The sequence below is a fragment of the Betta splendens genome, chromosome 15 (genome assembly GCF_900634795.4).
Source record: "Betta splendens chromosome 15, fBetSpl5.4, whole genome shotgun sequence".
Classification (NCBI taxonomy): domain Eukaryota; kingdom Metazoa; phylum Chordata; class Actinopteri; order Anabantiformes; family Osphronemidae; genus Betta; species Betta splendens.
The window spans coordinates 549,549-575,122 of NC_040895.2; the positions used below are offsets into that span (position 1 = coordinate 549,549).

At 46.2% G+C, this 25,574-nt stretch overlaps 1 protein-coding gene across 1 annotated transcript; it reads right to left on the reverse strand.

The window, feature by feature from the left end:
* Positions 1–18,583: 18,583 nt before the first annotated feature.
* On the reverse strand, positions 18,584–24,309 carry aprt (adenine phosphoribosyltransferase). Its single transcript, XM_029127273.3, has 5 exons — positions 23,763–24,309; positions 23,217–23,320; positions 23,010–23,143; positions 22,822–22,900; positions 18,584–22,219 (listed from the first exon to the last, which is right to left on the reverse strand). The coding sequence occupies exons 1-5, from the start codon at positions 23,849–23,851 to the stop codon at positions 22,080–22,082; spliced, it is 546 nt and encodes a 181-aa protein (XP_028983106.1). The 5' UTR covers positions 23,852–24,309; the 3' UTR covers positions 18,584–22,079.
* Positions 24,310–25,574: the final 1,265 nt, after the last annotated feature.

Sequence of the window (25,574 nt, forward strand, 5' to 3'; positions counted from 1 at the left end):
CCTCATAGGAGGTTGTCTTGTCCACCCTCCTGGTAGAATGTACATCACCTGAGGTGTGGCCATGCCTGGTGGTGTAGGTGGGGTCTGAGGCACGCTGGCTGGTTGAGCAGAGACCATCCTCCTCTCTCTTTTCTCCCCCTCTTTTCGCTGCTGCTGGCGTGTTGCTTCTTTCACTGCCTCCTTTGCCTGCTTCTGACGCAGCTCAACAGCATGAATCACATGGTCAGTTATTTGGTCTAGTGACAAGTTGCAAAGTCCCACAGTGTCAGTCAGATCATTCTGATCTGGTCTTGAAGGCCAGGGCAGATTTTGACGCTTTGCCTCTTCGACCAGCAGAGGAAGTCCATCAGAAACCTCATTTACCCGTTCATCACCCACACACACTGATTCCTCATCTGACTCAGCCCACAGTGATCTAACTGCTCTGTCACGCAGATCACTTTCACTGCGAGAATTTCCAATTGAGATTTTCTCTGTGTTCAAATAAATGTCGGGCAGTTCTAACAACTCATCCCTTTCCACTGCCCTGTCTGTCCCTTCTAGATCAGCTACAGGGTGAACTGGCTTCTTTGTCCGTAATGGTTTTGTTTCTTCTGCATCCATCTGGGACGCATCTGAAAGAGACTTAATTATAGAGATCTGATTAAATTGGTTATCACCACATTGAGTCGTCTTTTTGCTCATCGTTTTTGCACAGTTAATAAACAATTGCAACACTGCATTTTCTCTTTCCCGTTTAAGGCCTCGCTTTACAGATTTGTCTTTTATCTTATAGGTTTTTATAAAACCCTGCATCTCTGCACACTGCCTCAGATCAAATGTTCCCTCTGAAGGCCAGGGCGACGTGGATTCATGCGTCCGCTTGCTCCATTTGTGTGAGCATTTCTGAATTTCCTTCATCAACACCTCGACTGGAGACATGTTCCCATCCACAGATCTCATTATTAAATATGTATCTTTACTGAAGATATGATTTCACCCCTAATTACACCTAATTATACTTGTAACTGAACTAATCTCAATCAGTGTTCATAACTGAAGTAAGTTCCCTGTCTTTACAACCATAGTTAGTGAAAAGCAACATAAATAGTAACCAGTTAAATTGTAATTAGACGCTCTTCCTTTCTGGGTATCTTGGTTTTACCTCTGTTTTAAGCAACTGGCCCGATAATCATTCCTAGTGACTGTTGAGCTGATGAGTTTTGATTTGTTCTGAATAAAAGAGTAAGTCTGATGCAAAGATAAACCAAACCACTGCAGAAACGCCCGCTTCAGAGCAACTGCTGAAGAAAAATTATAAGCGTCTTATTGGAGCTGATCATGTGCTTTGTTTAGTATTACTAGGTTTATACAAATCAGCGTAATTGAAACACTTGATTTAACGTGATAGTGATGTCACAGGCTGTGCCTAACCCACATTAGGTCACAAATGGGTGGGTCTTGCTCAATGAGAATGCAGCTGCTACAGCCGCGTAAGCAAAGAAGGACCTTTGATATAATGGAGGAATGTCTATTAACTTTGCCCAAATAACCTAGTTAACCTAGACCAGACAGAATGGAAACTGAAAATGAAAAATAGAAGCTAAATCCCACCAATACACACTGACAGAAAGTATAACCAACACGCTGCAGACCACTACCAGTACACTAGCATGTACGTCGCATAAACCCCTTCTTGTGGTTCTATTCTCACCTAGTATATTACTAACATTTATTCTCACCTAATACTAACCAGGCACCAATAGTCTATACATACATACATCTGATCTGAAAAGTTGGTGAAAACTCAGGGGAGGGGTGAGGCGGAGCCTCAGACAGATGGAGGCTCGAAAGTACTGTTGTCTTTGTACTTCCAGTCCTGATTCTGCTCTTAGAGAAGCACAGGCTGACGGCTCGGAGCCAATTTACAAGCGTTAGCGTTACTGTAAAATTCCTTCCTCTCAAACGACGTAGTAAAACGTTTTGAACTTTATCTGCTGTCCGTTACAATAATAGTAATAATAGGAGCAAGAATAAGGCTTTACTTCAGTCTGCCAACTATGTGTCTATGTCTCTCCAATGCACACTCACACACACACCCTTGAGCTTATGCTCTGAGCAGTAAAACACATACAGTACACACACACTCTTCTCTCTCTCTGGAGCGTAAACATAGAAGAGGCACACGGCTGACGCCTCCACACCCAATTCAAGAGACCGCGCCTCAATTCACAACTCCCCCCTTTTTATTTTTTAATAAACAAAGCAGCCGCGGTCTTTACACACCGTGACCAGCTTGACCACGTCCCAACCACAGAGCCGGACACGTTGTCACAAAAAATGCACTAAAATACTCAGATTACGTCAAAATGATTATTAAATTACAAAGAAAAGTGAACACCATATAGGACATCAAAAATGTTAAAGTATTAAACAACAACAAAAATTAAACCCAACTTTGTGTCGCCACCTGGCACCAAGCCAACGTCATCCCCCCAACTATCGAAAACACACGTATGAGGAGCGGGATCTCTGGTCTAGTCCACACACACACACACACTCACTCCCCGCCCTCCTGCTCTCTTTTCCTCTCTCCCTCACCACACACACACTCCCTCTGCACCGGAGAGTAGAGAGCCGCTGTCAACCCAGCCTACTTCAAATTTAACTCAGCAACAGCACTATTACTGTACGCCGTTTACACTTCACATACGTATATACCAAATACACACTTGATTAAACTTCATACATTATTGCCAGCACACTTCATCTTCATTTGCATATCACAGAAAGCGCTTTTAACCGGTTTCCCTATGGTCTCTCAGGCCTCAACAACTCATGAAGAAATCTACACTTGGATTGATCAGTCCCAAGCTTAATGTAGGTCTCCTCATAACGCACATAAACTACAGTGCCTTAAATATATAAGCATATATATATATATATGTATCATCAGATAATATATAATATATATAATAATCATTATATATATATAAAGTTTGGTCTAATTTGGTGAGTAAAAGTCGGCTTTTCGGTTCACTAAACACTGAGGCACTGAGGCCGACAGACCGTAATCCTGACCGCTGTTACTAAATCCTCACACTTACTTTTAAGAACCACTTGAATAAATACTTTTTAAGTCCCGAACTAATAAAGATGGTAAGTAGAGAGTGTCCAACTTAAACAAAAAGGTTGTTTTAGTATATGTTTGCCCAATTTGGGTTTTTTCTTGGGCCTGCCAACTTCCAACGTCAGTTTAACCAGTACCGTATTACACAGCCTTAAATTTATTTTAGCCACATACATACTATATAGCCCTTTGATTTAGAATCTCCCAACGTCGTCTGTCAAAGAGCTAACAGGTAAGTCAACATTTAGAGGTCAATAGGCCATGTCAGTTTCTATTTCCCCACAATAAAAAGCAAAGTACAGCACACAAATAAGCAGTTGGTTAGTTACATTTATATACAGCAAAATTTTACAAGAGCAAATTTCTCCACCTGCCTCTCTTCTGCTTATTCCCCACACAGATTGTTTTCTAGAATAGCCGAATCAGAATTTAGAATCTTCTAATGTAACCAACATTTGCCCACACTGCCCCCAACACAGAGAATCGTCATGTAAGAGCTTTAAGCGCATCTCACCTGTGGGCCACCAGTGACGAGTCGTCTCGGGCTGGGTGCAGTCGGGCACCTGTCGGCTTCAGACCCGGCTTTCTTGCCTTTGTCGTGACGCCATTTTCTGTCGTGTATTTTCTCTTCTCTTAGTAACCACGACAGAGATTTCACAGAACTCAACTTAGAAGTTTAAATCAATAGCATACAAATTTATTATACATGACAATTAAATCAATCAGATATGATTACATAAGAGTAAGAGCAAGCAGAGGCAGAGACCGAATTCACCTGCTTGTTCCTCTGCAGCAGGGGGAACCGACGAGGTCGGAAAAGGTCCGCTGTGTGCTACCAGCGGACCCTCTGCGAAGCGCTCTGAAAAAACCCTAGCCTGTGAAGGCCTGCTTTTTTAAACCACACCCTAAAGTCTTTCCACATGTCCAAATAAGGACGTGTAGATGTTTTTCTCGGCTACTTGGAAAGTCCTGGCGCTGGGCCGTGTTATCTGTCCAGCTCCAGCTTCATCTGGCCCACCATCACCTCCCAGTTCCTTTCCCAGGTCGGCGTGACATTTTGAATATTTCTTTAGGAACAGCTCGAATAAACAGTTTACGCAACAGATTCTGCGAACCCAGATTCTACGAACCCAGTTTAAGCAAACTCTTTCACCCCACCCCACACGAACCCATCTACTCTCTGTACTTCTCTCATAAGCAATGATCAATTTTACTGCTAAAAGTAAATGTAAATGTCTGTTTCCTGGAGTCTATCCCAGATGCTCCCCAGACAACGACCCTGCGAAACTGCAAGGGTTGAGGAACAGTCACTGCATCTTAACCTGACCCGAACAGATTGTTCACTACCTATATAATAATATATGATATGATACATAAATATACTACATAGGAATATGGATGATTGATTTATACCTGTTTAAAGGTGAATATTGGGGTTATATATGTTTAGTTTCCAGAACTTTCTGGAGAATGGTTCAACCCAGTTGAAGGGGGCGGGGCCAGGTTTTTGAGAAGAGTGGCCAAACTCCCTTGTGGGGGAGAGTAGATTGGATGGAGAGTGAGTTGGTTGGCGAGAAAGAGGATTTCCACATTCATAGTTGTCCTGATCATGCCGTTTTTTTTTGTTTGTTGCACCCGCGGGGTTTTGGAGCAACTGTAAATACTGCACCTGATTCTTTTTTGCACTATACTTTTAGACCGAATAAACTCACTATCTGCGAGCAAGCCATCATTTTTTTTGGTTGTTTTTGCACGGCGTTCCACGTCTCGAGTGAGCAGCAGAACTCACTTACCACAGTTGGTGTCAGAAGTGGGATGGCTACTCGCAAGACAGCACCGAAAGGCAGAAAACCTGGACCTAGGCTGCGGTCGCAGGGGAAGGTGACAGCTGTGATGCAGGATGATGAGGATTGGAAGTCGGACGGGAGTGCAGAGTCGGTGATTCCCGGTGCCAAACCTGAGGAGGGAATGGTCTCTTTGTTGCAACACTTCTTGAACGCACAACAGCGCAGAGAAGAGCGGTTTCTGCTGGAGCTCCGGGGCCTACAGGAGTCCATTGTGGAGGCAGCTAGGCCGGACTCAGATGGAGAGAGTGCACGTTTGGAGCTGCCAACGGCAGCTGCTTCGAGGGTAGGTAGTCAGCGCAGAGCGGGCTACCACAGAGACTCCCCAGGTGTGCCAGTGCTGAGAGGGCCGCCCCAGCGGATGGAACCAACGATGCCATCTCTCCAACCTGGCGATGACATCGAGAACTACCTTCGACAGTTTGAGCGCCTAGCCAGGACCTGGAGGTGGCCTGAGGAGGAGTGGAGTTGTCGGCTAGTTCCACTGCTAACAGGACGAGCATTGGAGGCTTACCTGGCGATGGACGAGGAGCAGGCAAAGGTGTACGACGAGTTGAAGGAGGCTTTACTTGAGAAGTACGAAATTTCACCTGAGACGTACCGACAGAGGTTCCGATCAGCCACAGTTTCGGCAGGGGAATTGCCGACGGAGACCTACCACCGCCTGAAGAACCTGTACAAGCCTTGGGTTCGACCGAGGGAACACTCCAAGGAGGAGATTGGTGAGGCCATAATCCTGGAGCAGCTCCTAAGGGTTCTTCCGGTTGAGACACGCACCTGGGTTCGCGAGCATGAGCCAACGGCAGGAGTAGCGGCAGCGAAACTGGCTCAACAGTACCTGAATGCTCATCGCTGGACTCTTCGCACTCAACCACCATCAGGTACTGGGCTAACCCACCCGGGGGTGGAACGGGGAGGTGCGATGCCAGCAGACTCTGTACCTGGCTGGAATCCGCCAGGAGGAAGGCCCAAAGAACTGGTGTGCTTTGACTGTCAGCAGACAGGGCATAAAGCATCTGTGTGTCCAGCGTGCAAAGCTAAACTGTCGGGGTACTGCTATGTCCCAAGAGAAGAGGATGTCGAGCTGCGCAGGGGCCGTGAGAGTCTCTCGGCATGTCATGTGACTGTGAATGGATGCTGCCTACAGGCTTTATTGGACACGGGGAGTGCATTATCAATGGTCAAATCAGGTTTTGGGTCAAATGTAGACTATGTGAATACAGTTGGGGTGCAGTGTGTTCACGGGGATGTGAAGCGGTATCCGCAGGCCGAAGTACTGGTAGAAGTACAAGGGCAGACATACCTGCTAATGGTGGCTATAGTGGCTAGTCTACCGACAGACATGATTTTGGGCCGTGATTTGCCAGTGTTGTGTGACTTATTACAAAGCACCGAGAGGAGCACGGAAAATGTTGACTCTGTGTTACCAGGTCATCTGTCATGTCCGGCCTTTACGCGGGCACAAGCCAGGGCAGGACTTCAACCTCTACCAGACATGGATGAAAGTATGTTGCAGGGTGGAGACAGAGGCCCAAAAAAATCGCGCAGACTGAAACGTCTGGAGAAGTACCTGGGCACACCAACCTCGGAGGTTGCTGCAGAGCACCCGGAGGGTATTGGTTGGCAGGAACCAGAAAATATAGCGGAGCTACAGAAAGGGGATGTGACGTTAAAAGCTATGTTTGAAAAAGCGATGTCTGATCAACCCTCTAACCTGTGTGAAGAAAAATGTGTGGTTAAGAATGACATTTTGTATGTACAAGCTGGGGATAAATCTCGCCTTGTTGTCCTGGCTAGCTGCCGCCCACTCGTCTTACACTTAGCACACTCTGTCCCGTGGGCTGGTCACCTGGGCCAACAGAAAACATTTGCACGTGTTAGCTCACGGTTTCATTGGCCAACGTTGTATGCTGATGTTCGCACCTACTGCAACGCTTGCCCAACCTGTCAGAAGACCAGTGCTGTGCCGCGGCAGCACAGGGCCCCATTGCACCCTCTCCCTGTGCTCTCTGAGCCGTTTAGGCGGATCGCTATGGACATTGTGGGACCGCTGGAGAAAAGCAGTGCGGGACATCGATACATCCTTGTCATCAGTGATTACGCAACAAGATATCCGGAAGCTTTTCCACTGCGCACAGCAACTTCACCAAACATCGTCCGTGCCCTGGTACAACTTTTCTCCCGAGTGGGAATACCTGAAGACATCCTGACAAACCAAGGCACCAACTTTACATCGCGGCTGATGGGACAGTTGTACCGGCTGGGCATCACTGCCATCAAGACAACCTCATACCATCCACAAACAGACGGACTAGTAGAGAGGTTCAACCAGACACTGAAAACATGCTACGGAAATTTGTGGCAGATACTGGAAAAGATTGGGACAAATGGCTGCCATTTGTCCTCTTCGCTTACCGAGAAGTCCCCCAAGCATCCTCGCAATGGTTCTCACCATTCGAGCTTCTCTATGGTTGGCAGGTACGGGGACCGCTGGATCTGCTGAGGGAAAGCTGGGAGGAGGGTACGACAGCCAAGCCAGAGGAGAGAGGCATCGTGCAATACGTACTGGAGATGAGGGAGCGACTCGAGCAGTACAGAGACCAGGCAAGGGAGAACCTGCAGGCAACACAACGATCCCAGAAGTGGTGGTAAGATCAGCATGCACGACTACGGCAATACCAACCAGGGCAGAGTGTGCTACTTTTGCTACCTACCTCAACGAGCAAACTTTTGGCAACATGGCAAGGCCCATATACCGTGGTCCGCAAGATGGGGCCAGTAAAATACGAGGTCCATCACCCAGACAAGGGAAAGGCAAAGCAGACATATCATGTCGATCTTTTGAAGGAGTGGAAGGAGTCACCGGAGAAGAAACCTGTGTCAGCCATGCTGGTACGGAAGGTGACGGGTGAAGAGGAAGAGGATGGTGTGGAAGGTGCGGAAAGGAAGGCGTCTGGGTTGGATTTGAATCACCTAGACGACATCAAGCGCCAGGAGTTGCAGGGTCTATTAGACCAGTTTCCAGCGTTGCTTCGTCAGAGGCCGGGGCGAACAGCGCTGATCCACCATGCCATACCGGAACGTTTGGTGGATCCATTTAAGGAAGAAATTAAGATGATGAAGGAGCTGGGAGTGATTGAGTGACAAGCAAGTGGTGCAGCCCAGTGGTGATTGTCCCGAAGAAGGACGGGTCTATCCGTGTCTGCATCGACTTTTGGAAGCTCAACGCCCAATTCCAGTTTGACGCCTACCCGATGCCCGGGTAGATGATCTTTTGAAAAGAGTGGGAAAGGCAAAATTTATAACTACCTTGGACCTCTGCAAGGGCTACTGGCAGGTTCCCGTGGATACAGCATCGAGTCCATCGGTCCTGCCGTTTGGGCTGCACGAGGCCCCAGCCACGTTCCAGAGGCTGATGGACAGGGTCCTACAAGGATGTCAGGAGTGGGCTGCTGCCTATCTGGACGACGTTGTCGTCCACAGTAGCTCATGGGAGGAGCATCTGTCCCACCTGCAACAAGTGCTGCAGAAGATTGCTGAGGCTGGCCTGACCCTAAACATGGGGAAATGCGAATGGGTAAAACAGGAGGCACAATACGTGGGGTACCATCTGGGCAATGGACAGCTACGACCTCAGGTCAATAAGGTGGAATCCATCTGCCAGAGCCCCAGGCCGAAGACCAAGAAGGAGGTGAGGTCGTTTCTGGGCCTGGTGGGATGGTACCGGAGGTTCATCCCGGACTTCGCCTCCATAGCAGCACCCCTAACGGATCTGCTGGGTAAGGGGGTACCAAACCCCATTCGGTGGACTGAGGACTGCGAGGCAGCATTTAGGGCCCTGAAGGAGAAGATGTGCTCCAGCCCAGTGTTGCAGAGTCCGTACTTCTCCCAAGGTTTCCTGGTTTAAGTAGACGCGTCAGCGGTGGGTCTAGGAGCAGTGTTGGTCCAGGGGCCCAAGGAAGAAGAAAAACCGATAGCTTACCTCAGTCGCAAGCTATTACTGAGAGAGACCCGCTATTCAGCGGTAGAGAAGGAGTGCCTGGCCATCAAGTGGGCCTTGGAAAGCTTGAAAGCTACCTCTTGGGAAGGACATTCGACCTCGAAACGGACCACAGAGCGTTGACTTGGCTGCATTCCACAAAGGACCACAATGCTTCATTACTTACGTATCGGGAGTAGTCGAACTCCCGCGTCGCGCCGGCAAAACCGGACAGCTGGGCGACACTCACTTTTGACGTCATTGCAGTGTCGCCTCGGCGCGAGGCGCGGGTCCGGCGAAATCACTATTGCTTGTTGTTATTATTTGGTCCTAGTCATTATTTGTGGGGTATTCTTGTGTCATGTATCTGAGAATTATTGTAGGAATATGGGTGATTGATTTATACCTGTTTAAAGGTGAATATTGGGGTTATATATGTTTAGTTTCCAGAACTTTCTGGAGAATGGTTCAACCCAGTTGAAGGGGGCGGGGTCAGGCCTTTGAGAAGAGTGGCCAAACTCCCTTGTGGGGGAGAGTAGATTGGACGGAGAGTAAGTTGATTGGCGAGAAAGAGGATTTCCACATTCATAGTTGTCCTGATCATGCCGTTTTTCTTGTTTGTTGCACCTGCAGGGTTTTGGAGCAACTGTAAATACTGCATCTGATTCTTTTTTGCACTGTACTTTTGGACTGAATAAACTCACTATCTGCGAGCAAGCCATCATTTTTTTGGTTGTTTTTGCACGGCGTTCCGCGTCTCGAGTGAGCAGCAGAACTCACTTACCACACACCAACGCCCCCGCGATTTTCCAGGCCATGGTTAACGACATATTGAGCCCCATGATCAATGTCTTTGCCTTCGTGTAAGAAGAACACCGGGACCATGTCTGTCAAGTCTTAAAGAAGCTCTACTAACACAGCCTATTCGTCAAAGCCGAGAAGTGCGAGTTTCACGCCACCACCATCTCTTTTTTGGGATTCATAATTACCCCTGAAGGTATCCAGATGGATCCAGCCAAGACGCAGGCCGTCGCCGACTGGCCGCAACCTCGGTGCCGCCGAGATGTCCAGCGGTTCTTAGTCTTCGTCAATTTCTCATGCCTGATCCTAGCCGTCAGTTTGTGGTGGAGGTGGATGCCTCGGACTCTGGGGGTCGGAGCAGTTCTCTCCCAGCGGGCTCCTCAAGGTGGGCGCTTGCATCCTTATGCGTTTCTCTCCAGGAAACTATCTCCAGCGGAGCAGAACTACGACATTGGAAACAAGGAGTTGTTAGCGGTCAAAGTGGCCTTGGAGGAGTGGCGCCACTGGTTGGAGGGAGCTAAGCAGCCTTTTCAAGTATTTACCGATCATAAAAACCTCGAGTACATTACCACTGCTAAACGTCTTAATTCCCGTCAAGCCCGTTGGGCCTTGTTCTTTGACCGGTTCAATTTTCATCCTTCATATCGCCCTGGATCCAGAAACGGTAAACTGGATGCACTGTCAAAAGTGCATGAGTCTGAGCCGGAGATGTCAGAACCCACCACAATCCTGCCAGCTTCCTGTCTTGTTGGGGCCGTAACCTGGTCCATCGAGAGCCGTGTCCAGGAGGTGACTCGAGGTCTTCCGGTGCCTCCGTCCTGCCCACCAAATCGGCTGTTCGTTCCTCCGGAGCTTCGGGGGGAGGTAGTCCACTGGGCCCACACCTCGTCCCTTAGTTGCCACCCTGGGGTCCAGCGGACTGCCTTGGTGATCGGCAGTCGCTTTTGGTGGCCATCCATACTAAAGTACGTACGAGAATACGTCACTGCCTGTCCTGTTTGTTCCGCCCACAAGTCATCGCACAAGCCGCCTCCGGGGTTCCTCCAGCCTCTACCAGTTCCACATCGTCCCATATTGCTCTAGATTTTGTAACGGGTCTTCCACCATCCAGGGGTAATACTGTAGTCCTCACAGTCATAGATTGGTTCTCTAGGTCAACCCATTTTGTTCCCCTACCTAAGCTTCCCTCAGCCAAGCAGACAGCCCAGGCGGTTCTGGAACATGTCTTCCGGCTGCATGGGTTCCCCAAGGACGTCGTTTCAGACCGAGGGCCCCAGTTCGTGTCCCGTTTCTGGAAAGAATTCTGCGAGTTACTTGGAGCTCAAGTAAGCCTCACCTCAGGTTACCACCCCGAAGCCAATGGTCAGACAGAGCGCATGAACCAGCAGCTGGAAACCGGCCTCCGTCTCCTTGCCTCCACCAATCCGTCATCCTGGAGCCAACAGTTACTGTGGGTAGAATATGCACACAATAAATTACCTTGTTCCTCCACCGGCATGTCTCCCTTTCAGTGTGCCTATAGATACCAGCCACCGCTCTTCCCGTCTCTGGAAAAAGAAACTATCATTCCATCCGCTCATGCCCTGTTGAGACGCTGCCGGCGCACCTGGGCCCAGGCAAGACGAACCATGTTACTCACCCAGGAACGCTACAAAAGAGCGGCTGACCGTCACCGTTCAGAGGCTCCAACCTACACGGTCGGGCAGCAGGTCTGGCTGTCCACCAAAGACCTGCCGATCAAGTCCTCATCACGTAAGCTATCTCAGAAATTCATTGGTCCCTTCCGTATTGAACGCATTATCATCCCTCTGCTGTCAGACTCACCTTGCCGAGAACCATGCGCATCCATCCAACGCTCCACATCAGCCGTCTCAAGCCCTTCTGGTTTATTTTGTTACCACTTCCTGTTTAGTCCTCATCTAGTCAACCCAGCCTTACTTCCTGTTGTTATCATCACCTGCATCTCATCAGTCATTAGTCATGTAATATTTAAGCTCCACCTCTAGCCATAGTTCCCTGCCAGATTTTCTATGTTGATTCCTCACTAGCATTCCAGCATTCCTTGATCTCCTGCCTTGTGTTACTGACCGTGCTCTGTCCTCGACCCTGCTCTTGCCTAGCCTATGACCGTCCTGTAATGTAAGTTGACCTCTGCTTGTACCTTGACCACGTCTCTGCCTGCTCTTTGTCGGATCCTGATTGCTACTCCACCGTGTTTGACCTCTGCCTGCCTGACCTTGCTAATAAATCTTCTTATCATACTCGAGCCAACGCTGTGCATTTGGGTCCTTCCTCCATCGTCGGTTTGTGACATGACCTGGACCGTTTGTATCAAGAATTACTGGATTAAACCTTGATTTTTCCACCTACCTTGTGTAGTCGCACTGTGCATGTGGGTCTGATCTCTGCCTAAACCTGACAAATATATCAGCAACTTTTAGCTATATTATAAAAGGATAATCTGTGACTAGTCATTCAACGAGACATTTAACGAGACTATATTACTGCTTAGCAATTACCTGCACATGCATGCTTCCTCTAATGCACCATGTTTCCAATTTTAAAGCTGCAGCTGTTTAAATGTTTCCACAACTTTCAACTATTCTTTCAGCTCGAGCTCTATTTACCTCTTTTAATACATTCAGCTATATTTAATCAAATTCAGCAATCCTTTACATACTACTTTCTACTTACTTTCTACATTTTAGCATTTCTTGAATTTCAGCAGATCTCTTAAAAATTTTCTTAATTTGAAATTTAACTGCTTCATCTTCTTCTAAAGAATATTTAGCTCTGTGTAGACAACTCCCAGTTCAGTTCAGATACATTCATCTATACTTTATGTGCTCAAGCTACTTTCAGATATGTTTTAAATGTATCAGCAAATGTTAGTATTGATATTTTCTTTCTATGTCGTTTCTACAATGGTCGGCACCTAACTCCTCCTACACTCTTTGAGCTACAGAAACCGTTCAAATATCAAAATGTTCAGGAGGAGGAGTTTTGAGGAGAAGTGTGCTGTTAGTTTTCTTCATCATAGTCATATATTTTATTCTTATATGTCTTATATTATCTAATATAAAGCTTTTTCTTCTCCCTATTAAAACAAAAAGGAATTTTACCATTGACACTAGGATGTGTAATGCAGCTGTCATGATCTGGGTTTTTGTGTCCGGTTTTATTTTGAAAGAACGTTTTGTTTTTTTATGTTGTCTTATTCCAGTTTCCATTTCCTGTTTTATTTTTAAGGACTTCCGGTTTTGTTCAAGTCACAGCTGTTTCCTGTCACTCCCGGTTCACCATGCACACCTGTCAATAATTAGTAATCACACCTGTATTTAAGCACCAGTAATCACCACATTCGTTGCCATATTGTTAGTTCGTGTTTGCGTGTCTACTCTCCAGCATTCAGCCAAGTAAGTCATTTTGTGTATTGACCCGGTTTCTTGTTTTGACCATGTCCTGCCTGCTCCCAGTCAGTGCCTACTGACTCTGCTTTGTGTATGGAACCCAGCCTGGATCTTGACTGCCTTTGCTCACTCCCTGTCTGTGCCGTTGCCATTATCACTGTGCTGATCTGTGTACTGACTTTGCCTGCCTGACCATGAGCCTGATTAAACCTTCACGAGACTAAGTTCATACGAGCTGTGCGTGTGGGTCCGTCATATAAATGAGGTTCTGACAGCAGCCATATGACATGATGGCAGTAGCTCCTTTGGCCGAGTGGCTAAAGTCCTTGACTCTGAAGCCTACAGTCTAAGGTTCAGTTTTCAATTAGGGCACCTGCAAGATGCAAAACTAAGTTGTTTACAGGAAAATAAATTAATAGTAATTCTTTACCTTGAATTTAACCGTTTTTGTTTCCTTTGTGCAGATAAAGCTCTTTTTACAAATACAAATCATCAGATATATTTAGTGGGTGTCACGGGAGGCGCTCGGATGAGGACCCACATGCACAGCACAATACACGATTTTCTGGCGTTAAAGAGTGTGGTTTATTCCAGTATGCGGAGTAAAGTCCAGGCAGGGTCATACACAGGTGATCAGACGAGTTACATGGGATTAGGCGGAGACGTAGTCAGGAGCAGGCACAGATCATAACCGGGAGGAGAGTACAATACCATACATCAGGCGTGGAATCGTGGTCAGGCAGGCAATGGTCGGCAACAGGCAGTAGTAACAAGGTCGAGCATCAAAAAAACCAGGAAACACGAAGACACGGCAGGAACAATGAAACTGGGAAAGCACGACGACACACAAACAACGATCTGGCAAGGGACTGAGGACACTGGTGGTGGTTAAATACGTGACTTGATTACTGATACAGTGCAGGTGTGGATAACGATCAGGTGAAGCAGGGACAGCTGTGACAAGGACAAAACCCGGAAGTAAAGCTAAAACAGGAACAGAAGCCAGGAGATTACCAAAATAAAACAGGAACAACTAGACACAAAACCCAGATCGTGACAGTACCCCCCTCTCAAGGGCGGATTCCAGACGACCAAAAAAAAAAAACAACAAACCAGAGCAGGGCGGGCGGAGGGAGGACCGGCGGAGGGACAGAACCAAAAACAACCCGCACAGAACACGGACAGGGCGGGCGGAGGGCGGACTGGGGGGAGGGCAAAACGGGAACCCCCATAAAACAAAACTCACGCCCAAACACGCCAAACCAGAGAACCTAACAGAAAAACAAAACAAGACCGAGTCCCAAAATCAAGAAGACAACACGAATGTCCGTGAAACAAGAACAGAGTCCATGACCAGGAAAACAACAACGACGTCTCGCCGCTCCCTCTTAAGGCGGGTGGAGACGCGGTGAGATCCTGCCCAGCCGCCGCTGAGGCAGAGGGGCACACCCAGTGCCCTTGGTCTGGGCCAGCGTCCACGGGGACCCCCCCGAACGGCGATGTCCTCCTGGCGGACGCTGATCCAGGAGGCTGAGGAGTCGAGGCGGACGGCGCCGCAGGAGGCAGCGCCATCCAAGCAGCAGGCGGCGCCGAGGGCGAGGCCACCAGTCCGGCAGCAGAGCCAGAGACGATGCAGGAACCAGAGGCGACGACGGACGTGGAGACCAGGCCGGAGCCGGGCCGGCGGGAACTGATGCAGGTGCGGCCGGAGCCGAGCCGCCAGGAACCGATGCAGGTGCGGCCGGAGCCGAGCCGCCAGGAACCGATGCAGGGGCGGCCGGAGCCGGGCCGCCAGGAACCGATGCAGGTGCGGCCGGAGCCGAGCCGCCAGGAACCGATGCAGGTGCGGCCGGAGCCGAGCCGCCAGGAACCGATGCAGGTGCGGCCGGAGCCGGGCCGCCAGGAACCGATGCAGGTGCGGCCGGAGCCGGGCCGCCAGGAACCGATGCAGGTGCGGCCGGAGCCGAGCCGCCAGGAACCGATGCAGGTGCATCGGGGCTGCGACAGGAACGACACCCTCCTGGAGGTGGGCAGGAACTATGACAGGAACGACACCCTCCTGGAGGTGGGCAGGAACTATGACGGGCGCGACCCCCTCCTGGAGGTCCGCCGGGACTGCGACGGGCGCGACCCCCTCCTGGAGGTCCGCCGGGACTGCGACGGGCGCGACCCCCTCCTGGAGGTCCGCCGGGACTGCGACGGGCGCGACCCCCTCCTGGAGGTCCGCCGGGACTGCGACGGGCGCGACCCCCTCCTGGAGGTCCGCCGGGACTGCGACGGGCGCGACCCCCTCCTGGAGGTCCGCCGGGACTGCGACGGGCGCGACCCCCTCCTGGAGGTGCGCCGGGACTGCGGCGGACGCGACCTCCTCCTGGAGGTGCGCCGGGACTGCGGCGGACGCGACCTCCTCCTGGAGGTGCGCCGGGACTGCGGCGGACGCGACCTCCTCCTGGAGGTGCGCGGGGACTGCAGCTGGCGCGACCTCCTCCTGGAGGTGCGCGCGGACTGCGGCGGACGCGACCTCCTCCTGGAGGTGCGCGGGGACTGCAGCTGGCGCGACCTCCTCCTGGAGGTGCGCGGGGACTGCAGCTGGCGCGACCTCCTCCTGGAGGTGCGCGCGGACTGCAGCTGGCGCGACTTAGCTCATCTAACCTCGCGCACAGCCGCTCATAGAGGCGACGAACACTGGGGCGCTCTAACGCGCTGTCATCGTCCTCCAGCGTCAATATCGCCACCTCCATGGCGCTGCGCTGGTTCTCCGGGTTAATCGCCCGTCGGTAATCCTCCGCGAGGATTTGAAAATAAACGCGTAGGTCGCTGGGTAGCTCGGCGCAGGTGAACTCCATACTTCCTCGCAGGTGAAGGAGACTCGCCGCCAAAAAAAAAAACAAGAAACAAAACAGTCACTGACCTGGGCGACGGCTGAGTGCTGGCTGGGTCCAAGTTTGGCCAGATCGTTCTGTCACGGGAGGCGCTCGGATGAGGACCCACATGCACAGCACAATACACGATTTTCTGGCGTTAAAGAGTGTGGTTTATTCCAGTATGCGGAGTAAAGTCCAGGCAGGGTCATACACAGGTGATCAGACGAGTTACATGGGATTAGGCGGAGACGTAGTCAGGAGCAGGCACAGATCATAACCGGGAGGAGAGTACAATACCATACATCAGGCGTGGAATCGTGGTCAGGCAGGCAATGGTCGGCAACAGGCAGTAGTAACAAGGTCGAGCATCAAAAAAACCAGGAAACACGAAGACACGGCAGGAACAATGAAACTGGGAAAGCACGACGACACACGAACAACGATCTGGCAAGGGACTGAGGACACTGGTGGTGGTTAAATACGTGACTTGATTGCTGATACAGTGCAGGTGTGGATAACGATCAGGTGAAGCAGGGACAGCTGTGACAAGGACAAAACCCGGAAGTAAAGCTAAAACAGGAACAGAAACCAGGAGATTACCAAAATAAAACAGGAACAACTAGACAAAAAACCCAGATCGTGACAGTGGGAGAGCTGAACAGCTCTCACACTACTGATATCTTCGCTCTTTATTTTTCCTCTTTTTCTTATTATTTCGCCCCGTTTTTCGGTCACTTTCATCGTCTCAACGCTTCCTCGTAGAATCGCTGTTCAACTTTCTAAACATCGTCTTGATGGGGGCTATTACTTTTCACGTTTTCAGCTTTTCAACTTTTAACGTTATTCAACGTTTTGTGTCGTTTTTTTATAATGGTCGTCTATGGGATTCATCGTTCAACTTTTTGTCAAATTCGCTCGTTTCATCAGCGTCTGTCATCGTCATACTATGGCGTAGAAATGTCATGTCAACTTCAAAAGCGTCAATCATCGTTCAACCTTCTCTGTGTAAATCAGCGTCCTCGTAACTTCTATACTTTTCTACAACTTTTAAGCGTTTAAACATTGGGTGGTTTTTGTTAAATTTTCAGCTTTTCCATTAGTGTATTGCGTGAGCTAGAGTGCGTGATGTCACAGCTAGAGTGCGAGGGCGCACTTTTTAAAGACAGAACTTCTGTCTTAAACTCATCACTACAGCCACAATTTTCACTCTATCAACATAATTATTTCACTAAATCGTATATACTTGTCATACTTGTCTTCTTTCTAATGACGTGTCTGGCTATACCCTCAGACATACTCTATACTTAAGTCGCTACTGAGCTCAAAGTGCAGAGAGATCCTGAATCTCTCCCATAGACTCTAATGATAAATTTTGGCAGACGTCTGGGGATTAAAACAAGAGGAGACACATTTTGAAATTGCGACAAACATAAAATTAACTCCAGTTGTTCAGGGAAGCCTTGGGATTCATAAAATGAAAATAGTTTTGTCATAACTATTATGGTTTTGCTGGAATAAGCCTATTTATCAAGGGTGAAAGTCTGCTTTCACACAGCAGAGTGAGCCTGATTTTTCCGCCTTTCGTCTCCATGGCGACAGCGCAGCTGCAGATTTGACTGACAGGTCAAACTCCTGATGCTCAGTGTACACAGCAGTTCCATGCTTATTACTGATTTCTAAACTACACTATTGGACTGTGTAGTAATTAAGCACATACTTCCTCTTAATCCTTTTAAAATAAAAGCACCAAGCCAAATAATTAGCTTTAATACCAACATTTCTGCTTTTAGATGGGTAATTATGACTATTTAACGATAGATTAACAGTTTAGTAATCACCCACACATGCTTCCTCTACATCCTTTCAAAATAAAAGGACCACTGCCAATTATTATCTTTAACTGCACTGTTTTTGCCTTTGAATGGTTAATTATGATTATTTAAAGACTAATTGACAGTTACGCTATTACCTCCACACATTTCCTCTAAATCTTTTCAAAATAAAAGCACCAATGCAATTTATTTGATTTAAAGGAAAATTTTTGGTTCTGACTGAATAGTTACAGATCGGTAAGTGAGTAATTAACGACCATTTTATAGTTTAGTAATCACTCACACATGACCGCTCAATCTTTACAAAATAAAAGCACAATGTAATTTATTACCTTAACTGGCAAGATTTTTGGTTTTGACTGGTTAACTATGACTACTTAATAAACTGTTACACAGTAAAGCAATTAACTACAAATAGTTCCTCAACTTTTTAATCTTTGACATCTTTTTACCATGGTCAACTTTTGAATCATGGTCAACTTTTTAATCTTGTCACCGTTTCACCTTGGTCATCTTTTTAATCGTTATCTTTTTAATCGCTGTCATCGTTTCAATCTTTGTCAACGTTTTGTCGTAGTCAACTTTGTGACGTCAGCAGCTTAAATCAGCGTCTGGCATCGTTGCGGCAGCAGACCAGCTCTCCCACGCTCTTTTTCGTTATCTATGCATTCAATTCTTCTGCTATTTTAAACTACGTTTTCAATAATTCTAGTGGAAATTTTGGAATAAAGGCAGATGAGAGAGTTGTCATTTTGTGTGATTTATTGAAATAATGAAGAAAATAAAAAATAATGAGAAAAGCAAATCAAAAAGCCAGCTGGGGAGATCAGAACATACACCACGAAGGTATAATGCTGAGATCACCCCGTTCTGAGGTTGTCTCTACCTTTTAACCCTTCTCCCGGGACCTGGTGAAATCTCCTTATCACACTGTGGGTGAAGATGTTTACATTTTCACTCCTGCATCCTGGGTGCCATGCTATCAGAAGGGAAGGGACACAGAGAATGCACAAGGTTTACGGCCTTGGGTCTGGTGAGGGATCGGATAGAAAGGAGCCAGAGACCAGGGGTAAAAGGCAGACACAGACCATAAACAATCGGTCAGTCAAACACAACAATAGATTTCAGCAGTTAATGTGTGACAGAACCTTGAGAGGGAGATAGATTTTTTGTCTAAGAATGTTCAGTTCTAAGTCTAATCTACAAGTACAGAATGCATGGTTGCTATACAGTCAGAAATGAACACAAGAAGCATAAAAGTAAAATTTTTCCATTACATGTTTCAGCAACTTTCAGCAATTCTTCAGCAAAACATTCAACATGGAAGCATTCATTGTGCAAATTACTATGGAAATGCCTTTTCTAGTCTTTATAGTTTATTATTCCGTACATTTTTCGGCATCTAACTAGTCCCACATAATTTCAGCTACAGAGACCATTCAACTATCCAAATGTTCAGCTTTTTAAGGAGAGGGGTGCTATTACTTTTCACATTCATATCTTTCATACTTATATCAAATCAAAATATCAACTTCCCATTGAAATGAATGGAAAACCATTTTGAAATCCTCTTCAGCTTTGTCTACTTTCAGCTTTAACATACTTTAAGCTACAGACAACTATACTACATACTATTTAAACTTCCAAACAATCTTCAACTATTCAACTACTAATCTATTGTTCCACTTTTTAATATCTTTAACACTTTGAGTTACAGCAGTTTAAATACAAGGTGGTTTTTGCTGAATTCTCAGCCTTTCCATTGGTGTGTATTGCGTGAGCTAGAGTGTGTGTAGCTTCACTACAGCTCATTGAGGTGAAATGTGGAGTTTCCTGCCTAGCTAAGTAATTGAGCTCAGTAACAGATTGACTAAGAAGTCAAACTCCTAATGCTCATATTACTAATGAGCAAATTATATATATATATATATATATATATATATATATATGCAAATTTACAGCACAATGCCTTGTGGGTAATGCACCATGACAGAAACTGGTGTAAATAGGAGATACCCTTGCAATGATTGACACAAGATTTTGTAATAAAACATTAACATTTCCCTAACTTAGGTTAGGTTGGAACTGTTGCAACATTCAAGTCTTCACTAAATAAAAGAAATATTTAAGGACAAGTTATGCCAATTGAGTAACAGTGCAGCTAATTGCTATGTTATCTATAAGTGTAAATATCTATGTCTGATGCACTGCAAAACCCCAGACAGCTCTGTGTATGTGGAGAAACAAGAGGAGATTGTATTTTTTGGGTGCTCCCTTAGTAGAGTGCAAACTCGATTTATTTTTCACACATCCAATGTGTCACTGTGGCCTCTTCCCTCAGGGTGCAGCACAAAAGAGAACAAGAACACATTACAAACACACATGAACAAAAGGCTAAACTAATTTCACTAAAGTTATAACATTACTTAAATCCCAACTTTAATTATAACACTATAAACACAAGAACGCTGAATAATTGAAATTTATCAGTCTGAAAAAGGTCATAAAGCCATTTCTAAAGCTTTGGGACTGCAACGAACCACAGTGAGAGCCTCCATCAACAAATGGCTAAAACATGGAACAGTGGATAACCTTCCCAGGAGTGGTGGGCCAACCAAAATTACCCCAAGAGAACAGCGACAACTCATCAAGGAGGTCACAAAAGACCCCTTTACAACATCCAAAGAACTGCAGGCCATGACTTCACCATAAGAAAGAGAAAATAATTTGCATGGCAGAGTTCCAAGACAAAAAACACTGCTGAGTAAAAAGAACATAAAGGATTGTCTCAGTTTTGTCAGAGAATTTCTGATGATCCTCAATACTTTTGGGAAAATACTCTCTGGACTGACGAGACAAAATTGAACTTTTTGAAGGTGTGTGTGTCCTATTATGTGTGGCCTAAAAGTAACATCGCATTTCAGAAAAAGAACATAATACCAACAGTAAAATATGGCGGTGGTAGTGCGATGGTCTGGGGCTGTTTTGCTGCTGGAAGACTTGCTGTAATAAAAGGAACCATGAATTCTACTGTGTACCAAAATGTGCTGAAGGAGAATCTGTTTATGACCTCAAGCTGAAGTAAACTTGGATTCTGCAGCAAGACAATGATCCAAAGCACACCAGCAAGTTCACTTCTGAATGGCTGAACTTGGAGTGGGCTAGTCAAAGTCCTGACCTGAATCCAATTGAGATGCTGTGGCATGACCTTAAAAAGTTGGTTCATGCTCCAAAACCCTCCAATGTGGCTGAATTACATAAATTGTGCAAAGATGAGTGGGCCAAAATTCCCCCACAGTGTTGTAACAGACTCCTTGTAAGTTATCTAGAACGCTTGATTGCAGTTGTTGCTGCTAAGGGTGGCCCAATTACATTTTAGGTTTAGGGGGCAAACACTTTTTCACACGAGGCAATGTAATTTAGGATTTATTTTTACCCTTAATAAGAAACCTTTCATTTAAAACTGCATGTTGTCTTTACTAGTGTTATCTTTGACTAATAATTAAATTTGCCTGATTATTGGACACTGTAAAGTGTGAAAAACATATTAAAACACAAATTAAGAAATCAGAAAGGGGGCAAAGACTTTTTCACACCACTGTAAGTATATATGCATGGCATACAGAATTAACAGACAGAAACCACAACTTTATTTTAACTTTATAAGAAAGACAATAAGGAATGTGGTGAATTTGGAAACTGGTAACTTTGTGAAAACTTTTCATACATAATTCAAAGCCACATTATATTGAAGCATATTGTTCACTGAATACAATAGTCTCAGTTTCACAACACCTGAAGATTCTGGTGTGTCCAATTCAGAACTTTGGGGCTAAATGAAAGTTTTTCCTCTCTCTTCATTGAGTCTGCATTTTAAGTTTTACAACTGTTACCTTTGGTTGTTGGTGGAGGGGGTTTGGTAGGGGAGCAGAGGAGTTATGGAACAGTCTAGGAGTCTGGTTACTGATAAAAACAGGGGATTTCAGTTAAGATTTAAATGAGTGTCAAACTAAGAGCATTTCTATAGTCCTTGATGTCAAGCCTAGAGTTGAGGAACCATGTGTGTGTTGTTGGTTAACATCAAACAAAACTCAACAAAAGAGTTAACATCCCCTCCTGTCCAATACTGTATGTAGAGTGTGGATGCTACATGTGCATCTCTCTAGTTTATTTTTGATGCGCGCGCACACACATACACACTTTTACAATTGCTTCTGGTTCTGACGGACATGGACAGTCCTCAGTACTTAACCAAGGAGAACACAGGGTATGGCTTCAGCTTGTCTTTACCGTTCAGCTCTTTAAGCTCAATGACAACCAAGCAGGCTAAAACCTGGGCCTGCTGCCTCTTCATCAGTTCACAGGCCGCGTACAGGGTTCCTGCAACACAGTTCAAACGCAGTCAATGGTGGGAACGCATCATCCTCCACGTACTGGCTCTTCACCCACACCCCTCAGATTCAGCAATGCAAGAACCGTGACCTCATCTGGTCAATAGGAGGATCACGTGCAGCATGTTCTTTATTATGCTTCATATATTCTGTCTATTTATGATCAAGACAAACCATTTCACTTCTCTAATCCCATTATATACCTCCATGTCCTCGATGGATTCAAACCATCACACATGTTTGAATTAGTGGTAGTTAAGTGGCAGAGAGGAAACATGGAGAGAGACAGAGATAAAGAGAGTGATATGCATCCATGGTCACACTCAAACTGGGACTGTGGTTATATGACCATTCAAATAAAGTCCTCCCTTTCATTACAGAATCATGTAAAACATTTTTCCAAACTACTCCTGAATGCAAGTAACTATATAATGATGGTAGTGGAGATGCTATCTGACAGCTCAAAGGTCAGAGTCAACCATGGACTCTTATCTTGGCCTTTATACACATATTTCCGGTAATAATACTCTAACACAGCCAGCACAAACCCAAGAGGCTTACTACAAAGTGAGGAATGTCAGAATGTCTGACCTCCAGTAGCCAGAAGATCATCAATAAGCAGAACCTTTTGTCCTGCTTCCACTGCGTCCTCCTGCATCTCTGCCTCCGCCTGAAGGAACAAAGGCAGAAGACTAGTCAGATTGTGACTGACTGAACATTTATTATTGTGTACAGTGAACAGAAAACGAGGGTCACATGTATAATAAAAGGTTCTTTACCTTACCATACTCCAGTTCATACTCCACAGACACTGTGGGTCCAGGCAGTTTGCCCTTCTTTCTCACCAGGACGAAGCCAACACCGAGCCGCTGTGCAAGGAGGGGCCCGAACAGGAAGCCACGGGCGTCTAAGCCTGCAAAGACAGACACCTGAGAACTGGTGGCAGCAAGAAAAAGTCTACGAGAAACAGGGTTTGGATTGCCTACCTATAAGCAAATCAACCTCTTCGTGATTCTTCTTCACATAATCCTCTAACAGGTCGATCGCTGCTGTCAGAGCAGCAGGATCCTTCAGGAGAGGACAGATGTCTCTGAGGAGGTGATAGTTATTCTGTTAGGAGAAGCAGCTGTTTGGGTTATATTGCTCTGTGATTGTCAGCAGAACCGGGGGGCAGGGTAGTGGGACCAGCCCTGGACAAATTAACCACAGTTGTCACTGGACAAAGCGTCATTAGCTGCCATCGTATGGGGTGCCGAATGTAAAAGGAGCACCTATAACTAGTTTTCTCACATTTAGATTTAACATTTGCCATTTACATTTAGACTTTTGCACATTTAACTAAATGTGAGAAAACTAGTTATAGGTGCTCCTTTTACATTCGGCACCCCATACAAGCGAAAGTGTATGAGCGGCTCTTAGACGAACACCGTACAATGTTTGTCCAGGACAAACACGAGCAGCAAGCGAACTTTAGAAGGTGACAAAGCACGCGCCGCAGTGAAGCCTAATGTTCATCAGTGGGCGAGACTCACCTGAACATGATTCCTTTCGTCGGAAAGTCCGTAAAAGCTCGAATGCAGCTCTGAATTCGGAGTAATTTGGACTGAGATTCTGTCGCCATTCTGACGACGTGCGGCTGCTTCTGCTTCTGCTTCTGCTTCTTCTTCTTCTTCTTCTTCTGCTGCTGCTGCTGCTGCTTCTTTTTCTTCCTCTTCCTCTTCTTCTTGTTTAATGGCAGCTTGCGGTGTGTAAGTTGCGCAATACCGCCACCAACTAGGCTTTTCTATGGCGTTACTACATATTGTCTATTTTTTGGGGTAACAAAAACAAACAAAGAAACAAAAAAAAACTATATCCCCACTTTAATCCTGTCTCCTCACAAAAACAAAAATTGCTCTACTCCTGACATCCCCCAGCTCTAGCCTCAATAACACTTGTGGCTCTATCTTAACCTTCTGTGAGTTCAGAAAACCGAATAATTTTCTTCCTTTCTCTACTACATAAAGTACAATATAACGCTACATGCTCCAATGTCTCACCCTCACCACACTCACCGCCCTGTCTCATGTTTCCCCATCACCTTTAATGTGCTATTGAGTCCCTTGTGCCCGAATCTCATTCAGCCCCAAATGACATCCCTGGTCCTATTGCCACTACACCCAACTATCCTTCCTACCTCCCTTTGAACCTGGTAATAAAACCTACCCTTTATTCCAATCATCGTGCCATTTCATTTTGAATTTTAACTTAATAATATCTTAATCTCTGCCTTGCTATAACAGGATGTCAGAATGCGGCAGAGAGCGGACCCACATGCACAGTGCCAGAACACGAGGTAGGCGGTGAGAAAATCAGGGTTTAATCCAGTAATCGTTGTCAAAAACAGTCCAGGTCATACACGATAGAGCGTAGGATTTCAGTACAAATGGAACAGGCTTAATCGGGTCCAGAGACAGGCAAGGGTTCAGCAATGAGTGAGCTCGGCAGAGGTACAGACAGGGAGTAGGCTAAATCGTGGTCAGACAGTCAGGAAAGTTACCAAGGTCTCCAGGCGTAGGTACAGACAGGGTGTAGGCAAGAATCAGCAGTCAGGTACGGACAGGATCATGCAACAAGGTAGCTATACTGGAACGCTGGAAAGTGGTATCGGAAACTCAACAACCTGGCGACGGGCTATGGTAAGTACTGGTGCTTATATACTGAAGGCTGATTGCTAAATTATTGACAGGTGTGCATGGTGTACCGGGAGTGACAGGAAACATGTGTGACGTGGGAGAAACAGGAAGTCTATAAAAATAAAACAGGAACTAGAACATGACAACATGAATGAAAACTAAGACCTTTCAAAATAAAACTAGAAACAAAAACCTAGATCATGACAAATATTCACTTCAATGTTTTCCTTTTCTATAGCGTCCTTTTGCATTTGTCAGCAGCCTCATTTCCCTCCACCCCCTTATGAGCAGGTACCCAAATAAACTTTACCACTATCCCTATTTTCCTGATTCTAGTCAATGCATTTAACACCTCTATTACTATGTCTTGCCTTGAAGTTGATGCTATATTTTTTATACTAATTAGGGAGCTACTTGAGTTGATGCTATTAACACTTTTTGATATAACATATAACACAAATAATATTGCCACTATTTCTCCCATATAAACATTCAAGTTGTCTGTAATTCTTTTATATGTCACATCATTTTGTTCTGAAAAACAAAAGCAAACCCTACTTTGCCACCTATTGTTCTTAATGCATCTGTATAAATTTTAACATAATCACTATACTTTAACTCTATATATCTCATAACTCCATCATCCCTACTATATTCCTCTTTCCTCCT

Bases quoted from the DNA above. Each gene is read 5' to 3' on its own strand.
- aprt (XM_029127273.3), bottom strand. From the start codon at position 23,851: ATGGCGACAGAATCTCAGTCCAAATTACTCCGAATTCAGAGCTGCATT. The intron at 23,321-23,762 runs GTGAGTCTCGCC...TCACCTCCTCAG, and splicing joins ACGAAAGGAATCATGTTCAG to AGACATCTGTCCTCTCCTGA. The intron at 23,144-23,216 runs GTAGGCAATCCA...CTGTCTTTGCAG, and splicing joins AGAGGTTGATTTGCTTATAG to GCTTAGACGCCCGTGGCTTC.